A 15,021-nucleotide genomic window follows, 5' to 3' on the forward strand; every position below is an offset into this window, starting at 1 on the left:
TTCCTTTAGTACTATACATCTCATTAAATGTATCATTATTAAATATATCTTTAAATACCATTGGAGAACCCCATTTACGGCACTTAAATTTTCCACAAATAAATACCCACTGCCTTAAAAAAAAATATAAAATTTATCGACTCATTTCAAATTCCAACCCATTTTTGCACCTTTTACCTCATTTTCTTTTAAGGTTGTTACATTGACCTACTCATTTTCGACCCCACTCCTCGCCGTTACATCTCATAACTTATGCCAAATTTCAACAAGAGTTTATAAAAGTGTTGTATCCTATTTTTTATTTACTTTTGTATTTTAGTTTCATATTTTCTGACTTCACTATGTAATATTTTATAATGCTCTAAACTTTATTACCTGATCATACACACACCAATAATGCAGTGTGGTTCCGTTGTATCAAAATCTTGTAATCAATCACTATCATTACAAAAATCATTTAACTTTATACTGTCTTTTATATAAGTGGTTCCTTTCAGGGTGCCTTGAGCAAACAGCGTTTAAAAACAACAACAGCAGCAGCTGATGCTCAGATACTTTTTTCTATTTTATTTTTTGCGGTAATTCATTCTCTAGTTAAACTAAAATAGCTTTTAAAATAAGCAAACACATAAGGGTGATTTATATATGGTTTAGCAGCCCTAAAGCACAACCAAACGAAAAAAAAATCATATTTTTATTTTCTTTATCTAAAATTTAGAATTATAGGAAATAAAATAAACTATGAAAATTAAATCAAAGATTTTTTAAGTATAAATTTTAAGTGCTTGTTTGTGAGTTAAGTTTTTCCAAAAGCTATACATTGCTTTGAAGAAAACTGTAAAAAGAAATTGAGCCACGTTACGTAGTTAAAATACAAACATGACATAAAAAGCTAAGACTGTGTATACAAACGGAATCATCAAATAAATATTTAATAAACAGTAATGGTTTAGAAATTAGGTCACGGAGAAAAAGGATAATTTAAAATATGTTTGGATTTTGTTTATTATTATTGTCGGATTATTTATTTTTTTTCTAAAAGAACGGAAATGTAAACAAAAGGATGGTTAAAATTTCAACCACCTCGCCCACAACCACATAAGCAAGTTTTCATTTCATTTCGTTTCATTTCAATTTCAACTTCAACCTTCGTCTTCTTCTTCTCCGTCAATCCAGCCTCTCTCTCTCTCTGTCTCTCTCTCTCTGAGAAATTATACGGTCCCGCCGAGTCATCTCATCCGATTCTTCATCTTCATTGGTGTGGAAGTCTCATCCGTTCGCTCAGTCACTCACTCATTCACTCACTGAGTGACTCACTAACTGGCTCGCTCTTCAGATCTGATTGGTTGCGGATCGAAATGGAGGAAGCGCTGGAACTGTCACGCGCTAAGGACACGAAGGAGAGGATGGCGGGCGTGGAGCGCCTCCACCAACTTCTGGAAGCTTCCAGAAAGAGCCTCTCGTCTTCCGAGGTGACTTCGCTCGTCGACACTTGTATGGATCTCTTGAAGGACAATAACTTCCGCGTCTCGCAGGGCGCGCTGCAGGCGCTCGCCTCCGCCGCCGTCCTGTCCGGCGACCACTTCAAGCTTCACTTCAACGCACTCCTCCCCGCCGTCGTCGACCGTCTCGGCGACGCCAAACAGCCTGTTCGAGACGCCGCCAGGCGCCTCTTGCTCACTCTCATGGAGGTATTATACCTGGATACTCGATGCTGACTAGACTAGACAATGATCGAGTGTGGTGGTAACTAACTGGTAACGGTAGGGTGCCGATTAGGAATTATTAGGATAATAATGAGCGACTTTGATGTATCGAGCGGAAACTGTGCGGCAGTGAAATCTGAATTGTAACTGTTTCGCTTTTGCATGATCGCCGTTATGATTCTGGAGAATGAAAAACTGAGTTATATAGCTAGATCTTTAGTCTTAGTTAACGGCTTAGCCGTAGGATCTCTTGCTGGTGTGATTGGATCCTCGTGTATGTTATTAGGATAGATGAACTCATGAACCTAAAGCCTTTTAGATGCCGTGTTTTAAATTGTGGTGTCTTCAAGTCCAATGAATTAATATGGCGTCGTTTGGTTTTTTTAATTAACCTACATTCCGGAGGGTCGTCAATAAACATGTGGCATAGTGTCTACTACTAGTTTCTGCTGAAGAACAGGCTCGGGAATTTCTTTTTCTGATAGTCTCAATGTCCGTGAAAATATATAGTTTTTCTGGTTGTCTCATTTGAGAGTCAAATAAGATTTATCTCTGCTAGCAGTTAATTGTAACTGACTTATGCAATCTGTTAAGTTGATAATTGTGTAGTCATAGGCTTTGTAGGTGCATCGTCCTTTCTAAATGGCCCGTGGATGGATGTGATCCATGAACAGTTTAAGATGGAAACTATTTTAGCTCTCAGCGATTAGATTACTGCTAAGCGATATCGATTGCATTTGGTTTATTTCATAACGTAAATGTTGGCACAAGCTTGTGATTTAATACTACATATGAGTGGAGTTTCACAATGCTAATTTGTGATTGGATTTATTTATCTATATGACCTTATTATAGGTGTAGTATTTCTCTCACACTTTCGTTCTGTATCTTTACCCAAGGCTATATTTGAACTTGTGGAAACGGGTGGAATAACATGGCATGATGCTAGACTCCAGTTTTCAAATTGTTTGGGAATGGAAATGGAACCTGATGAAATGTATTTCATTCCATTGTATCCAATACTACTCTTTTCTGTCCCTCCAATTTGCGGAATATAGTATGTGATAGAACTAGTTTATTTATTTTTTGTTTCATCATGAAATGTATATAACCGACGGAAGATGCTAACTGCATTCCAGGCCAGTTCATTCCATCCAAACATACTCTGATTGGATAATGTTTACACATGTGTTTTGGGTGTTTATGTTATATGTGCCTAAAAGTGAAGTAAATATGTATCATTGAAACTTTCAAAGTGATATTATTTGAGTACCCTACATTTTGAATTTATTTTGGATTACCATTTGCAGGTTTCTTCTCCAACTATAATTGTTGAAAGGGCAGGATCCTTTGCTTGGGCACATAAAAGCTGGAGAGTTAGAGAGGAGTTTACGCGAACTGTCACAGCTGCAATTAATTTATTTGCGTCTACTGAGCTCCCACTTCAACGGGCTATCCTTCCCCCTGTATATACTTTTACAAATAAGCAGTACATATCATTCGTACATTTAAATATATTTGGGATGAAATGCTGATTCCTTCCAAAACATGCATGGTTGACAGGTTTTGCATTTGCTTAACGATCCAAATCCTGCTGTTAGGGAAGCAGCTATTTTGTGCATTGAAGTAAGTATGCTTTATCTTACAATCATTTAGTATTGTATAATGTATATTGGCTAAAGGACTCAAATTACATTACCAAGTTAGTTACTACAAAAGGGGTTTATGCCATATCAATACCTAATTTCAATTCCTAAATTTCTGAACTAAACATAACAAATTACTAATATTGTATGTTGTTTTAACTTAAGGAACAAAGAATGACAAATATTGACGAATATGAAAATGGAAGTAGGTTTATTGTCTAAAGAGGACATGATTTGATGTTATATTTAAATGCGGGAGGCTTGTGAATTTCATGGCTCTAAATTTGAGATAACTGGGTTAAGTTAATCACAATGGTTATTGAACAGTTTCATTAATTAATATCTTGATGCCATTAACAAAGGTTATTTATCAATGTATTTGTAAGTCATACCAGGGGATATTGATTATGGGTTTAAGATAATATGAATGTTGTTGTTAGTAGATTTCTTTGACATTATCCTTTTGCAGGAAATGTATACACAAGCTGGGCCTCAATTTCGTGATGAACTTCATCGTCACAATCTTCCTTCATCTTTGGTAATTATAAGCAGAAATCACTTTCCTAATTCATTGTTATTTAATATGTGTGGTTTTGTGTTTATGTATCTATAACACTTTTAAGCTAATGAATTTGCACCTCATAATGTTGATTTCAGGTGAAAGATATTAATGCCAGGCTTGAAGGAATCCAGCCAAAAGTTCGCTCTTCAGATGGTATTCCAGGTGGATATATTACTGGGGAAATTAAGCATTTGAGTGTTAATCCCAAGAAAAGTAGTCCAAAGGCTAAAAGTTCCTCCAGGGAGAGCTCTCTTTTCGGAGGTTAGTACCTTTGTAATTCTTCAGTCATAAATGTTTCTATTTTTGTTTAGCATTGATGCAATTGTATACATGGAGTTGTGCTTTATATCTTATCTTATGATTTCTTTCTCATACTGGCGCTATAATTGTCTATTTTTTCTTATAATTTTCTAATTTAAGATGCATAGTTGTGGCTGTGTTGAAACTTGCTTTGAATTGTTAAGTAGTGTGGAGTCATGGACACCATGGAGTATGTATGGGCGTGTTTATCTTTGACACCACCTTTTTTAGATTGAGTTTATATTTGTTAGCCAAGCTTTTGTATCAGTGTTAGGACTTCTAGCTTTTAATTATAAGAAATACTATCAGTTACCACTAATTGTGATTATGCTTTTTTTTGTATGTCAATCTTATATTCAGATTTTTCGACATTGTAGCTAATGTGTATCCTTGGGTAATTCCAGAAGTTAAACCTACTTGGTGTTCGGGATTCTAACTTAAATTACATTTTGGTCCTTGGATATGCTTTTCATTGTCTTTTGGGGGATATTTTCTTCTGCATTTCGTCAATGATAAAATTTACTTGAGATGCAAGTGCAAATTGTGGAAAAATTGATTGATTTTGATAGGGGAGGCAAAATGGTTGAAGGAAGATAAAATAATTTGATTCAAAGAGATAAGTAGCATTGCATGTTTTAAAATTGTAATTTTTTGTAGTATTCTGTATAACATATTGGTAACACACTGTATAGTTTGATATAATATTGATTGTTTAAACCTACGTTTTGTTTGTTGAAACATGAGCAGGGGAAGGTGACATCACTGAGAAACCCATAGACCCTGTGAAGGTATATTCAGATAAGGAGTTAACCAGGGAAATTGAGAAGATTGCATCTACTCTTGTGCCTGAAAAAGACTGGTCAATTCGAATTGCTGCTATGCAGAGAGTTGAAGGTCTTGTTATAGGAGGTAGGTGGTTCCAAATTCCTGTTCAGAAATATTTGTGCTTATAGTGCAATATTAAGAGCTTCTTTGCTATTTTAAGTCTAAAATGTTGTAGACTATCATGAAGGAAGTTTGTGGAAATCTTTTATGAATATGTTATTGGATTTTATATGTTGATTTTTATTCAACACAAAAGTCATAGTTAGCTGAGGTAAGACATTATAGGATAAACAACGGCTGTATTTTTATCAAACAATAAAAAGGAAAGTTAATACTGATTGGACTATTAGCTGCAGCAGTTGAGAGATGCCAGTCAACCATGTATAGTGTTTAGAATCGTAGTTCCGCAAAATTGTGGGATTGGGGTGACTTAAGGTCTGTTTGGATGAACTTCTATCCATAAACATTTGTAGGGGAAGAAACTAGAAAAGAAAAGATGGAATGAATTTCTCCATAAGCCAAAACCAGTATTTGCACAAGGTAATTTGTAAAACCTCTCTTATCTAGCTTATCCAAAATTAGATTTTAAATATATGCATAAACCAGTTTATCTTATGGGTAAATTTATTTCACCTTTTTCTTCTTAGTAAGCATAAAGTAAATGGTCTGGACCAAAATTTTTACTGTGGTGTATTATTTATTTGGAGAGTAAATTACTCCAACCTTTTCTTGCTCTACATACTTAGTTAATTATTTCTATTTCTAAAACTTGCACAAAATCCCTTCTATTTTATGAATTTATAAATGTTACAGCAAAAACAATTTTTTTGGGTGTAAGTTATATATATATATATATATATATATATATATATATGTGTGTGTGTGTGTGTATGTATGTATGTATGTATGTGTATGTGTGTATGTATGTATGTATATGTGTGTATGTATGTATGTATGTATATGTGTGTACCTGTGTGTTTATGGATATACTGCATTTACATATTTGACTCATTACCATTTCTTAAAGCGTTACAGAAACCTATTCTACTTAATGATTACATTTTCACTAAATCTTTGTATGATAGTAAAAGTTTGAAATTATTAATTACTCAGATGATAAATTTTATGATGATATTTTCACTGTGCAAAAGAATAAATAATAAAAATTATAATTTCAAATATTAAATAACAATAATTTTTTTTAAACATGTTGAGGTAATGATTGTATCAAAAGCCTACTAGCATGAATCAGTAATAAGATAGAATAAAACTATTTTTAAATCATTTTATAGAAATAATAATAAAAAATCCTTTTTTTTTCAGTTTTATCTATGAATAATTCGTTTGACTAAATTTTTATGATAACAATTTGAAAATAATTGTTGTTACTATACTAGAGAGATTTAACTGTAGTATATTTTAAAATTAAAGACAATATTTGTAATGTTCCAAAATCTTTGGCATGAATATTCTCTTGTCAATTTTACACCAAATTAAAGGCTTTGGAGTTAGGTGTGGTGTATTTATATAATGAGAAGATTTTTGTGTAGATTTTAGAGATAAAAAGGGACTTTGTATGAAAGGCCGCATACCTTATTTGAATTATCTGTGTTGTTTTTCTTATTGTAATATTTTATTTTGCCTATTGTTTAAGGATAAATTGTTTTTATGTTTGGTTAATTGTAATTTTCATTTGGCTATTAAATTAAATGTAATACAATTTCCTTTCCTGTGTGGCTCGACTGTTGAATACATTGAGTGCTTTCTTCATCAGGTGCTACTGATTATCCATGTTTTCGTGGGCTCTTGAAGCAACTTGTTGGACCTTTAAACACACAATTGTCAGACCGAAGATCTAGCATTGTGAAGCAGGTACTCTAAAATTTTTATTCTTGTATATTCTCCTTTATTAATTTGTAAAACAAAAAATTGTCTCAAGGGGCTGTTTTTGGAAGTTAAGAGATTGGATCTCTCTTGAAGCAATCCTTTATTTTTGATGAATTCCTTCCCTTATATTTGTTGTTTTTGTCTCATTATAGTTACATTCAAAGACCTTGACCATAACTTAGGTTCTTATATCCTCCAGTTTTTGGTTTGTTGTTTGATTTCTTCTAGGCCTGCCATCTATTGTGCTTTTTGTCAAAGGATCTCTTGGGTGATTTTGAAGCATGTGCCGAAATGTTTATACCAGTAAGTTGGCCTAGTTATGCTGGATTTATCACAATTTTGATGATTTTGAAATTATTAATTCTTGATCTGATAACTCAGGTCCTTTTCAAGCTGGTTGTGATCACTGTGCTTGTAATTGCAGAGTCTGCAGATAACTGCATAAAAACGGTAATATAATATGCTCATTTAATTGTCTACATCTTCTAGCTATGTATCATTTTCACCTTTGTTTTCTACTTTGCAGATGTTGCGCAACTGCAAAGTTTCTCGGGTTCTTCCCCGTATAGCTGATTGTGCAAAAAATGATCGCAATGCTGTACTTCGTGCAAGGTATATATTCTCAACTACTTAAAAGACAGTCAAGGGTTTTGGTCTTTTATTAATGCCACCTGAGATATGTGCTTGTATGTAGGTGTTGTGAATATGCTCTTTTGGTCCTGGAACATTGGCCTGATGCACCAGAAATACATCGATCCGCCGATTTATATGAGGATATGATAAAGTGTTGTGTTTCAGATGCAATGAGTGAGGTAGCTTTTTAATTTTGATGTGTTAAATATACTGTCAAATTTGTAAACTTTAAATAGCTTTCCCATCCGGCATCTCTTCTTTCTGAGCCAGCGGGAAATTTTATCACCTTGATAGTTGTGTTGGAGTTGTGGAGAGTGTAAAAGGTTCTCGTTTGGTGAAAGTTCCGTTTTAAATGCATAAAGATAAATTAGTAGTCATAATTACAAAGTGTTTTTGTATGGTAAGGAATTATTAAGATTCTCAAACCTTGTGTATTAGAATTTATGCTGAATATGCTCATTTACTTTTTTTTTTTCTGGCAAACCTTTTTATTTATCTTTTTTGACTGATTTAGGACAAACGTATTAGTATTGTCATTGATTCTTGAAGATCTATGAACTTGAAAATTATTTCATATGAAAATTGATAGGTTCGATCTACTGCAAGGATGTGCTACAGAATGTTTGCAAAAACTTGGCCAGAGCGATCGCGTCGTTTATTTGCATCCTTTGACCCTGCCATTCAAAGGGTACACTTGTGATCTTGTGAATGGTATTTATTTTTGTTGTTCAAGTCATCTTTTAACGTGAATGTAAACTGCAGTTAATAAATGAAGAGGATGGAGGAATACATCGGCGACATGCTTCACCTTCCATTCGAGATAGAGGGGCACTGACGTCATTGGCTAGTCAGACCTCGGCTCCCTCTAATCTACCTGGTTATGGAACTTCTGCTATTGTTGCGATGGATAGAAGTTCAAGTATATCATCAGGGACATCTATCTCCTCTGGTATACTTCTATCACAAGCTAAGTCACTTGGTAAGGGTACAGAACGTAGTTTGGAGAGCATGTTACATGCAAGCAAGCAGAAGGTTTCTGCTATTGAAAGCATGCTTAGAGGCTTGGATTTGTCTGATAAGCATAATTCATCTTTCCGGTCATCGAGTTTGGATCTAGGTACCACATAACTTTTCCTGTCAAATGCTTTTATTTACCTCAATTTACAGGACGAGATGTCATTCAAAGGTTGATGTTTTAAACTATCTGAGCGGTAAATTTTTCTTTTATTGCCCCTAGTGCAGGAGTTGACCCTCCATCATCTCGTGATCCACCTTTCCCTGCTGCTGTCTCCGCAGCTAATCATCTGACAAGCTCTTTAACAACAGAATCAACTACTTCTGGCATCAATAAAGGTAGTAACCGAAATGGTGGTCTTGGTTTGTCTGACATAATCACCCAGATTCAAGCTTCAAAGGATTCTGCCAAGTTGTCCTATCATAGCAATGTTGGTATTGAACCTTTATCATCAATATCATCATATTCGAGTAAAAGGGCCTCTGACAGATTACAAGAAAGAAGTTCACTTGATGATAACAGTGATATTAGGGAGACTAGGAGATATATAAAACCCAACCACGATAAGCAGTATTTGGATGCCCCTTATAGAGATGGGAACTTTAGGGAATCACATAATAGTTATGTTCCTAATTTCCAGAGACCTCTTTTGAGAAAGAATGTGGCTGGACGCATGTCTGCTGGCAGGAGGAGGAGTTTTGATGATAATCAGCTATCGCTTGGAGAGATGCCAAATTATGCAGAAGGACCCTCATCTCTTCACGAAGCTTTGAGTGAAGGACTTAGTTCAGGTTCTGACTGGTCTGCTAGGGTTGCTGCCTTTAATTATCTTCATTCTTTGTTGCAGCAAGGGCCAAAGGGAGTTATTGAAGTTGTTCAGAATTTTGAGAAGGTAATGAAGTTGTTTTTCCAGCACTTGGATGATCCCCATCATAAAGTTGCACAAGCTGCTCTTTCAACACTTGCAGATATTGTTCCAGCATGCAGAAAGCCTTTTGAAGGTTACATGGAGAGAATATTACCCCATGTGTTTTCTCGGTTAATCGATCCTAAAGAACTTGTGCGGCAGCCATGTTCAACAACTTTGGAAGTTGTGAGCAAAACTTACAGTATAGATTCTCTTTTACCGGCATTATTACGCTCGCTAGATGAACAGAGGTCTCCAAAGGCTAAATTGGCTGTTATTGAATTTGCAATCAATTCCTTTAACAAACATGCTATGAATCCAGAAGGTGCTGCTAATATTGGCATCCTAAAATTATGGCTTGCTAAGTTAACCCCTTTGGTTCATGACAAAAATACAAAGCTTAAAGAAGCAGCCATTACATGCATTATATCAGTGTATTCACACTTTGATTCGATTGCTGTTCTTAATTTCATTCTGAGTTTGTCAGTTGAAGAACAAAATTCTTTGAGACGAGCTTTAAAACAATATACCCCTCGCATTGAAGTAGACCTAATAAACTATCTGCAGAACAAGAAAGAAAGACAACGTTCTAAGTCTTCCTATGATTCATCTGATGTGGTGGGAACATCCTCTGAAGATGGATATGTTGGTTACTCTAGGAAGGCTCATTACCTTGGAAGGTATTCTGCTGGATCCCTTGATGGTGATGGTGGCAGGAAATGGAGTTCCCAGGATTCAATACTAGTGAAAGCTAGTCTTGGTCAAGCATCATCTGGTGAAACTCAGGAACATCTGTATCAAAATTTTGAAACTGATCCTAATACTGGCAGTCTTGCTTCAAAAACTAAAGATCTTGCGTATGCAGTCAATCCAATGGGTCAAAACCTTGCCTCTCAATCTAGCCAACATAGAAATGTGGACAGTAGCATAAACTTGGATGGTCTTTCAACTCCTCGTCTAGATGTAAATGGTTTGATGTTATCTGAGCATTTAAATGTTGCGGAAGGCTATGTAAATGACAAAGAACATTCTTCTGAATTGGCACTTAATCATCACACAGCCGAAGATGTAAAGATTAACTCCATAACAGAAACAGGACCAAGCATTCCTCAAATTCTTCATATGGTGAGTGATGCAACTAGTACGGATGAGTTGGTTTTTAAGTTTTTTGCTTGGAAAAGAATGGGATTTGTTAGAAAGAGAAGAGGATAGTGGAAAAAAAATAGGTGATAAAGCATACTCCTAGAACAAAAAAATGCATCAGAAAACTATAGGAATAATGACTATTCTTGACAATCGGTGATGAGCTTATTGTGAATTTCCTGTTATATTACATTTTAAAGACAAATGAGTGACATCTTTACTTGGTTCATTTCTTTCTAGGGGATCGTGGTATTTAGGTTTATCTAATAGAAGTATATCTTTATAATATATCACTTTATACGTATAAATGTTGTTTTTGTAGGTATGCAGTGGGGGTGATGGAAGCCCTGTTTCAAGTAAACGAACTGCACTTCAACAATTAGTTGATGCTTCTATATCAAATGATCATTCTATTTGGACCAAGGTATGCTTGATTTGATTAAGTTTTTTTTTTTTTCTGTTCCCTAGTTATATGGGTGTCAGTCATATAAAGTGAGATAAACAGGGGAAACATAGATAAAATATCGAAAAAGAAGTACTTATGATTTGTTTTAACACTAACGTGATACTATATGATTCGACTAACAAGCTCTGAATTAATCACTAGTTCAGTATGATATTGCCAGGCCGACAGTCTGTTATTACCAAGTAGTTACTGTCTGTTACAGTTCTTGATATCAAGCAAAACGCATAAGCTTACAGAAACAATGGAAGCTTATTTTCTACACTAATAACTCTTAAATTAATCTTAAAAACTTCAATAAATAAAAGAAACCCTTAACCCTGAATCTAAACCCTGCATATATATATATATGTGTGTGTGTGTGTATATATATGTATGTATGTATGTATATGCCCCCTTCATCTAGTGAGGAAATATTTTTGCTTGATCATTTGGGTAGTTTTCATTGTGGTTGATGCGCAATCAATTATTAATTATGTAAATTCTGTTTGTTAGATAATTACAATTTATCCAATTTTGTTAAATAACAATGTACGTTACTTGTTGTAGAGGTTTTTGTCCCCCTTCTCTCTATGTAATGACCTTTTCATGGTGTACTTGCAGTACTTCAATCAGATTTTGACAGTTGTGCTTGAGGTACTGGATGATTCAGATTCCTCGGTCAAGGAGCTTGCTCTTTCACTGATAGTTGAGATGCTTAAAAATCAGGTTCCTACTCCTTTTATCTCATTTTAATTTGGGGATTATGCTATTGATCTCGTCTATCATGTCAGTTGTATATATATAGGCGGGGCATTATTGAGACCTAAATTTAATAAAACATGATTTTTCTGATTTTAAAATTTACCTTGTACTATTATTGTTCAGAAAGGCGACATGGAGAATTCTGTTGAGATTGTAATTGAGAAGCTGCTTCACGTTACTAAAGATATCATTCCTAAGGTAGCAAAAGTTGGTCAATTTTACTGTCTTTTCTGCATTTGCTTTCTTTCCCTACTCTCAGCTTCTTCCCATTCAATATTTAGGTCTCCAATGAAGCAGAGCACTGCTTGACCATTGTTTTATCTCAGTATGATCCATTCCGATGTTTAAGTGTATGTATTTCTTGATTTTCTACTTTGTGCCCTCTTTACTCTTAAATGTTTGAGAAAGGGAATGAGGTTTGACTAATTTTAGAAGCTAATGCTCTGAATTTAAACCATTTCAGGTCATTGTCCCTCTGCTGGTTACTGAGGATGAGAAAACACTTGTCATTTGCATAAATTGCTTAACAAAGGTAAGTGTGTCTTTTGAATAAACTTTTTTGGTTATCTTGAAAGAAGTACGAATCGATGATATTTAAAATGGAAGGAGTATTTGTGTCCGTATTGTCTTATTTGGTTCTTGTACCTTTAAAATATAATGTAAATGCTAACTAGTGTACTTAGGCCACTTGTTAAGGTAGCAAAACTATGTATTTATTAAAAAAACAAAGTAGTTATTAAATTAAAAATAAAAATACCAAAGCCATTTAAGCATTTACTTTTTTTCGTAAGAGAATTTAATAGGGGGTTATTAAATTCTCCTCAACTAGTGTGTTTAGGGCACTTAACGAGACCCTAAAACATATCCCGGAGATTATCCTGTATCCCTTGGTTACTCTTTTGCCCATTGACTGCTACTTCATAGGACCATACGTTATTGCATTCTTCACATTGGAACATTTCTTTTTCCTTTATCTTTTTCTCTTGAATGTATTCTATTTGTATCATACCCCTTGTTTTTATGAATTTCACTGTATCCTTGTGTTTATGACTATCGTACGTACCTGCACCATATCATACCATTGGTTCATAGGAAGTGGTTCATTTTTATGGATAAACTGTTAATGCTTTATAAATATTTATCTTGTTTAACAATTAACATCGTACTATTGCTTTTGTTCAGCTTGTAGGGCGGCTTTCTCAGGAGGAACTGATGGCTCAGTTACCCTCGTTTCTGCCCGCTCTTTTTGAAGCCTTTGGTAACCAGAGTGCAGATGTTCGTAAGGTACTTGAGGTCTTTTATCTGGAGTAATTTTGTTCCATAACTTCTTACATCTTCAAAATTTTCATATGGTAAAAAACTTCTAAGTTAAAAGACGCTGTAAAGCGGCATACGTAGGTTAGTTAGTTGTCTGTTCTCTTAATTCTTTATAAGGTTTAAACATTAATTTTATGTGATTAACTAAGAACACATTATAAAAGAGTGCCAAGTTGACTTGGTTGAAAGAAAGTTTGACTGGTTCTATGATCTATAAAATATTTTCTTTGAATGTGAGGGTTGGGGTATCATTTACCACTAATAATTGTATTTTTTGTCTGTATTTGTTGTTCCTTTATATATTATTCGGTTTCGTTATTCTCATTTTATGTAAATGGCGGATGATTGCATTGCAGACCGTTGTTTTCTGCCTTGTGGATATTTATATCATGCTTGGGAAAGCATTCTTGCCGTATTTGCAAGGGCTTAACAGCACACAGTTGAAGTTGGTCACCATTTATGCTAATCGAATCTCACAAGCCAGGACAGGCAAAACAATTGATACCGTTCAAGATTAGTGTTCATTGGGAAGAAAACAATTTGTGGATTATGGGTGTTGTCAAGTCATTGTTGCGTATTTTGTATATCTGCGTGCATGAATTTAGATGTGGGTTTCATCGTCTTTCCTTCTCATTGGTTCTCTTTAAATATATAGGTTTTTTGGTCTTTCCTTTTTCCCTGCCAAGGTTGGAATTTGGAGAGTGCTGGTGTTGAAATACGCGCAAATTGTAATCTACATTGAGTAAACATTATTGATTTTAGTAAATGGTTTTTGAAAAAAGTCCAATTGATTCAGTTTAATATTTTGGATTTTGGTCAAATTTTAGCAAAGCTTGTTTTCACGCTTACTTATTACTGCAAAAAATGAATTTCCTTTCCTTTACTCGATGAAACCTGAGCATTTAATTATATGTGAGCATGCTAAACGCTGTTGGCTACTTATATCAGAGAATATATTGTGATAGAAGATCATGTTTACAAAATCATGAATCCTAAGAATCTAGATTCGTAGAAATGATTAAATTGTTTGGTTGGTAAGAATGTTTGCTGAAAACATTATGTAGATTTTTGGGAAGTAATGTGTTGTTTCAATTAAAATTATATTGCTAGTACGTTGTTTAATAAAATGATTTAATAGTGTTATGGTTTATTTTTCAATAATTTTTTTAAATGTGGAGAAAAATAGATTTGTACGTTTTATATATAATATTGCTGTGAAATGTTTAGTCAAGTATTTTCTGAAAATGTTATGTTTAAAAAAACGAACTAAATAATAAAAGTACGCTTTTCAACTTTAAAATTTAATATAACTCAATTTTTTCTTTTTCTCAAATATTTTTAGTAATTTAGACTCTACAAAGAAAAACTAATGAAGACGGCCTTCTGGTTCTTTTACGTGAATTTCTTCCTGCACCCATACTTTCTAAAATTCTAATTATACCTGTTGAAATGTTACATTATGGATTATAAAATCTAAAATAAAATTGACATTAAGAATTTATATTATACAATGTGAATTAGAAAATTCAGAATATAAAATTTTACATTCGAAATTCCGGATTGACATCCTCTGGACATGCAGTGGATTGGGGTTGAATGGATGGAGATCGAGAGTAGTCGCGGACCCACACTAGGACTGCTATTTCGAATGGACTGACTATGGTGAGGAAGAGGGTGGAAAATGGTGGATGGGTGTCTTTTCGGACTGGACAGGTTGAGATGCATGGTTGAGGCAGTTTAGTGTGTTTGTAATATGTGTTGATAAAAAAAAGGATTTTTTATTTTTTTATCTCAATACTTTCGTTTTGCATTATTTTCTAAGGATTTTTTTCTTTTTTTATCTCAATCACTCGCCTTAGGTTAAGGTAAAACT

At 34.3% G+C, this 15,021-nt stretch overlaps 1 protein-coding gene across 2 annotated transcripts; it reads left to right on the plus strand.

The window, feature by feature from the left end:
* Nucleotides 1–1,095: 1,095 nt before the first annotated feature.
* On the plus strand, nt 1,096–13,949 carry LOC124825583 (CLIP-associated protein-like). Of its 2 annotated transcripts, XM_088115943.1 has the most exons (21): nt 1,097–1,691; nt 3,017–3,172; nt 3,270–3,332; nt 3,822–3,890; nt 4,010–4,175; nt 4,962–5,123; nt 6,814–6,911; nt 7,155–7,229; nt 7,308–7,376; nt 7,453–7,538; nt 7,621–7,738; nt 8,149–8,247; nt 8,322–8,676; nt 8,802–10,606; nt 10,947–11,048; nt 11,691–11,795; nt 11,955–12,029; nt 12,113–12,181; nt 12,295–12,363; nt 13,014–13,115; nt 13,505–13,949. In XM_088115943.1, exons 1-21 carry the CDS (start codon nt 1,359–1,361, stop codon nt 13,664–13,666), a joined length of 4,338 nt encoding a protein of 1,445 aa, XP_087972069.1. In that variant the 5' UTR covers nt 1,097–1,358; the 3' UTR covers nt 13,667–13,949. The 2 variants fall into 2 exon arrangements, with proteins under 2 accessions (XP_047154186.2, XP_087972069.1); XM_047298230.2 differs by having other exon boundaries at nt 1,096–1,691; nt 7,155–7,376.
* The last annotated feature ends 1,072 nt before the right edge of the window (nt 13,950–15,021 follow it).

The sequence above is a fragment of the Vigna umbellata genome, chromosome 5 (assembly GCF_029865625.1).
Source record: "Vigna umbellata cultivar VRB3 chromosome 5, Vumbellata_1.0, whole genome shotgun sequence".
Classification (NCBI taxonomy): domain Eukaryota; kingdom Viridiplantae; phylum Streptophyta; class Magnoliopsida; order Fabales; family Fabaceae; genus Vigna; species Vigna umbellata.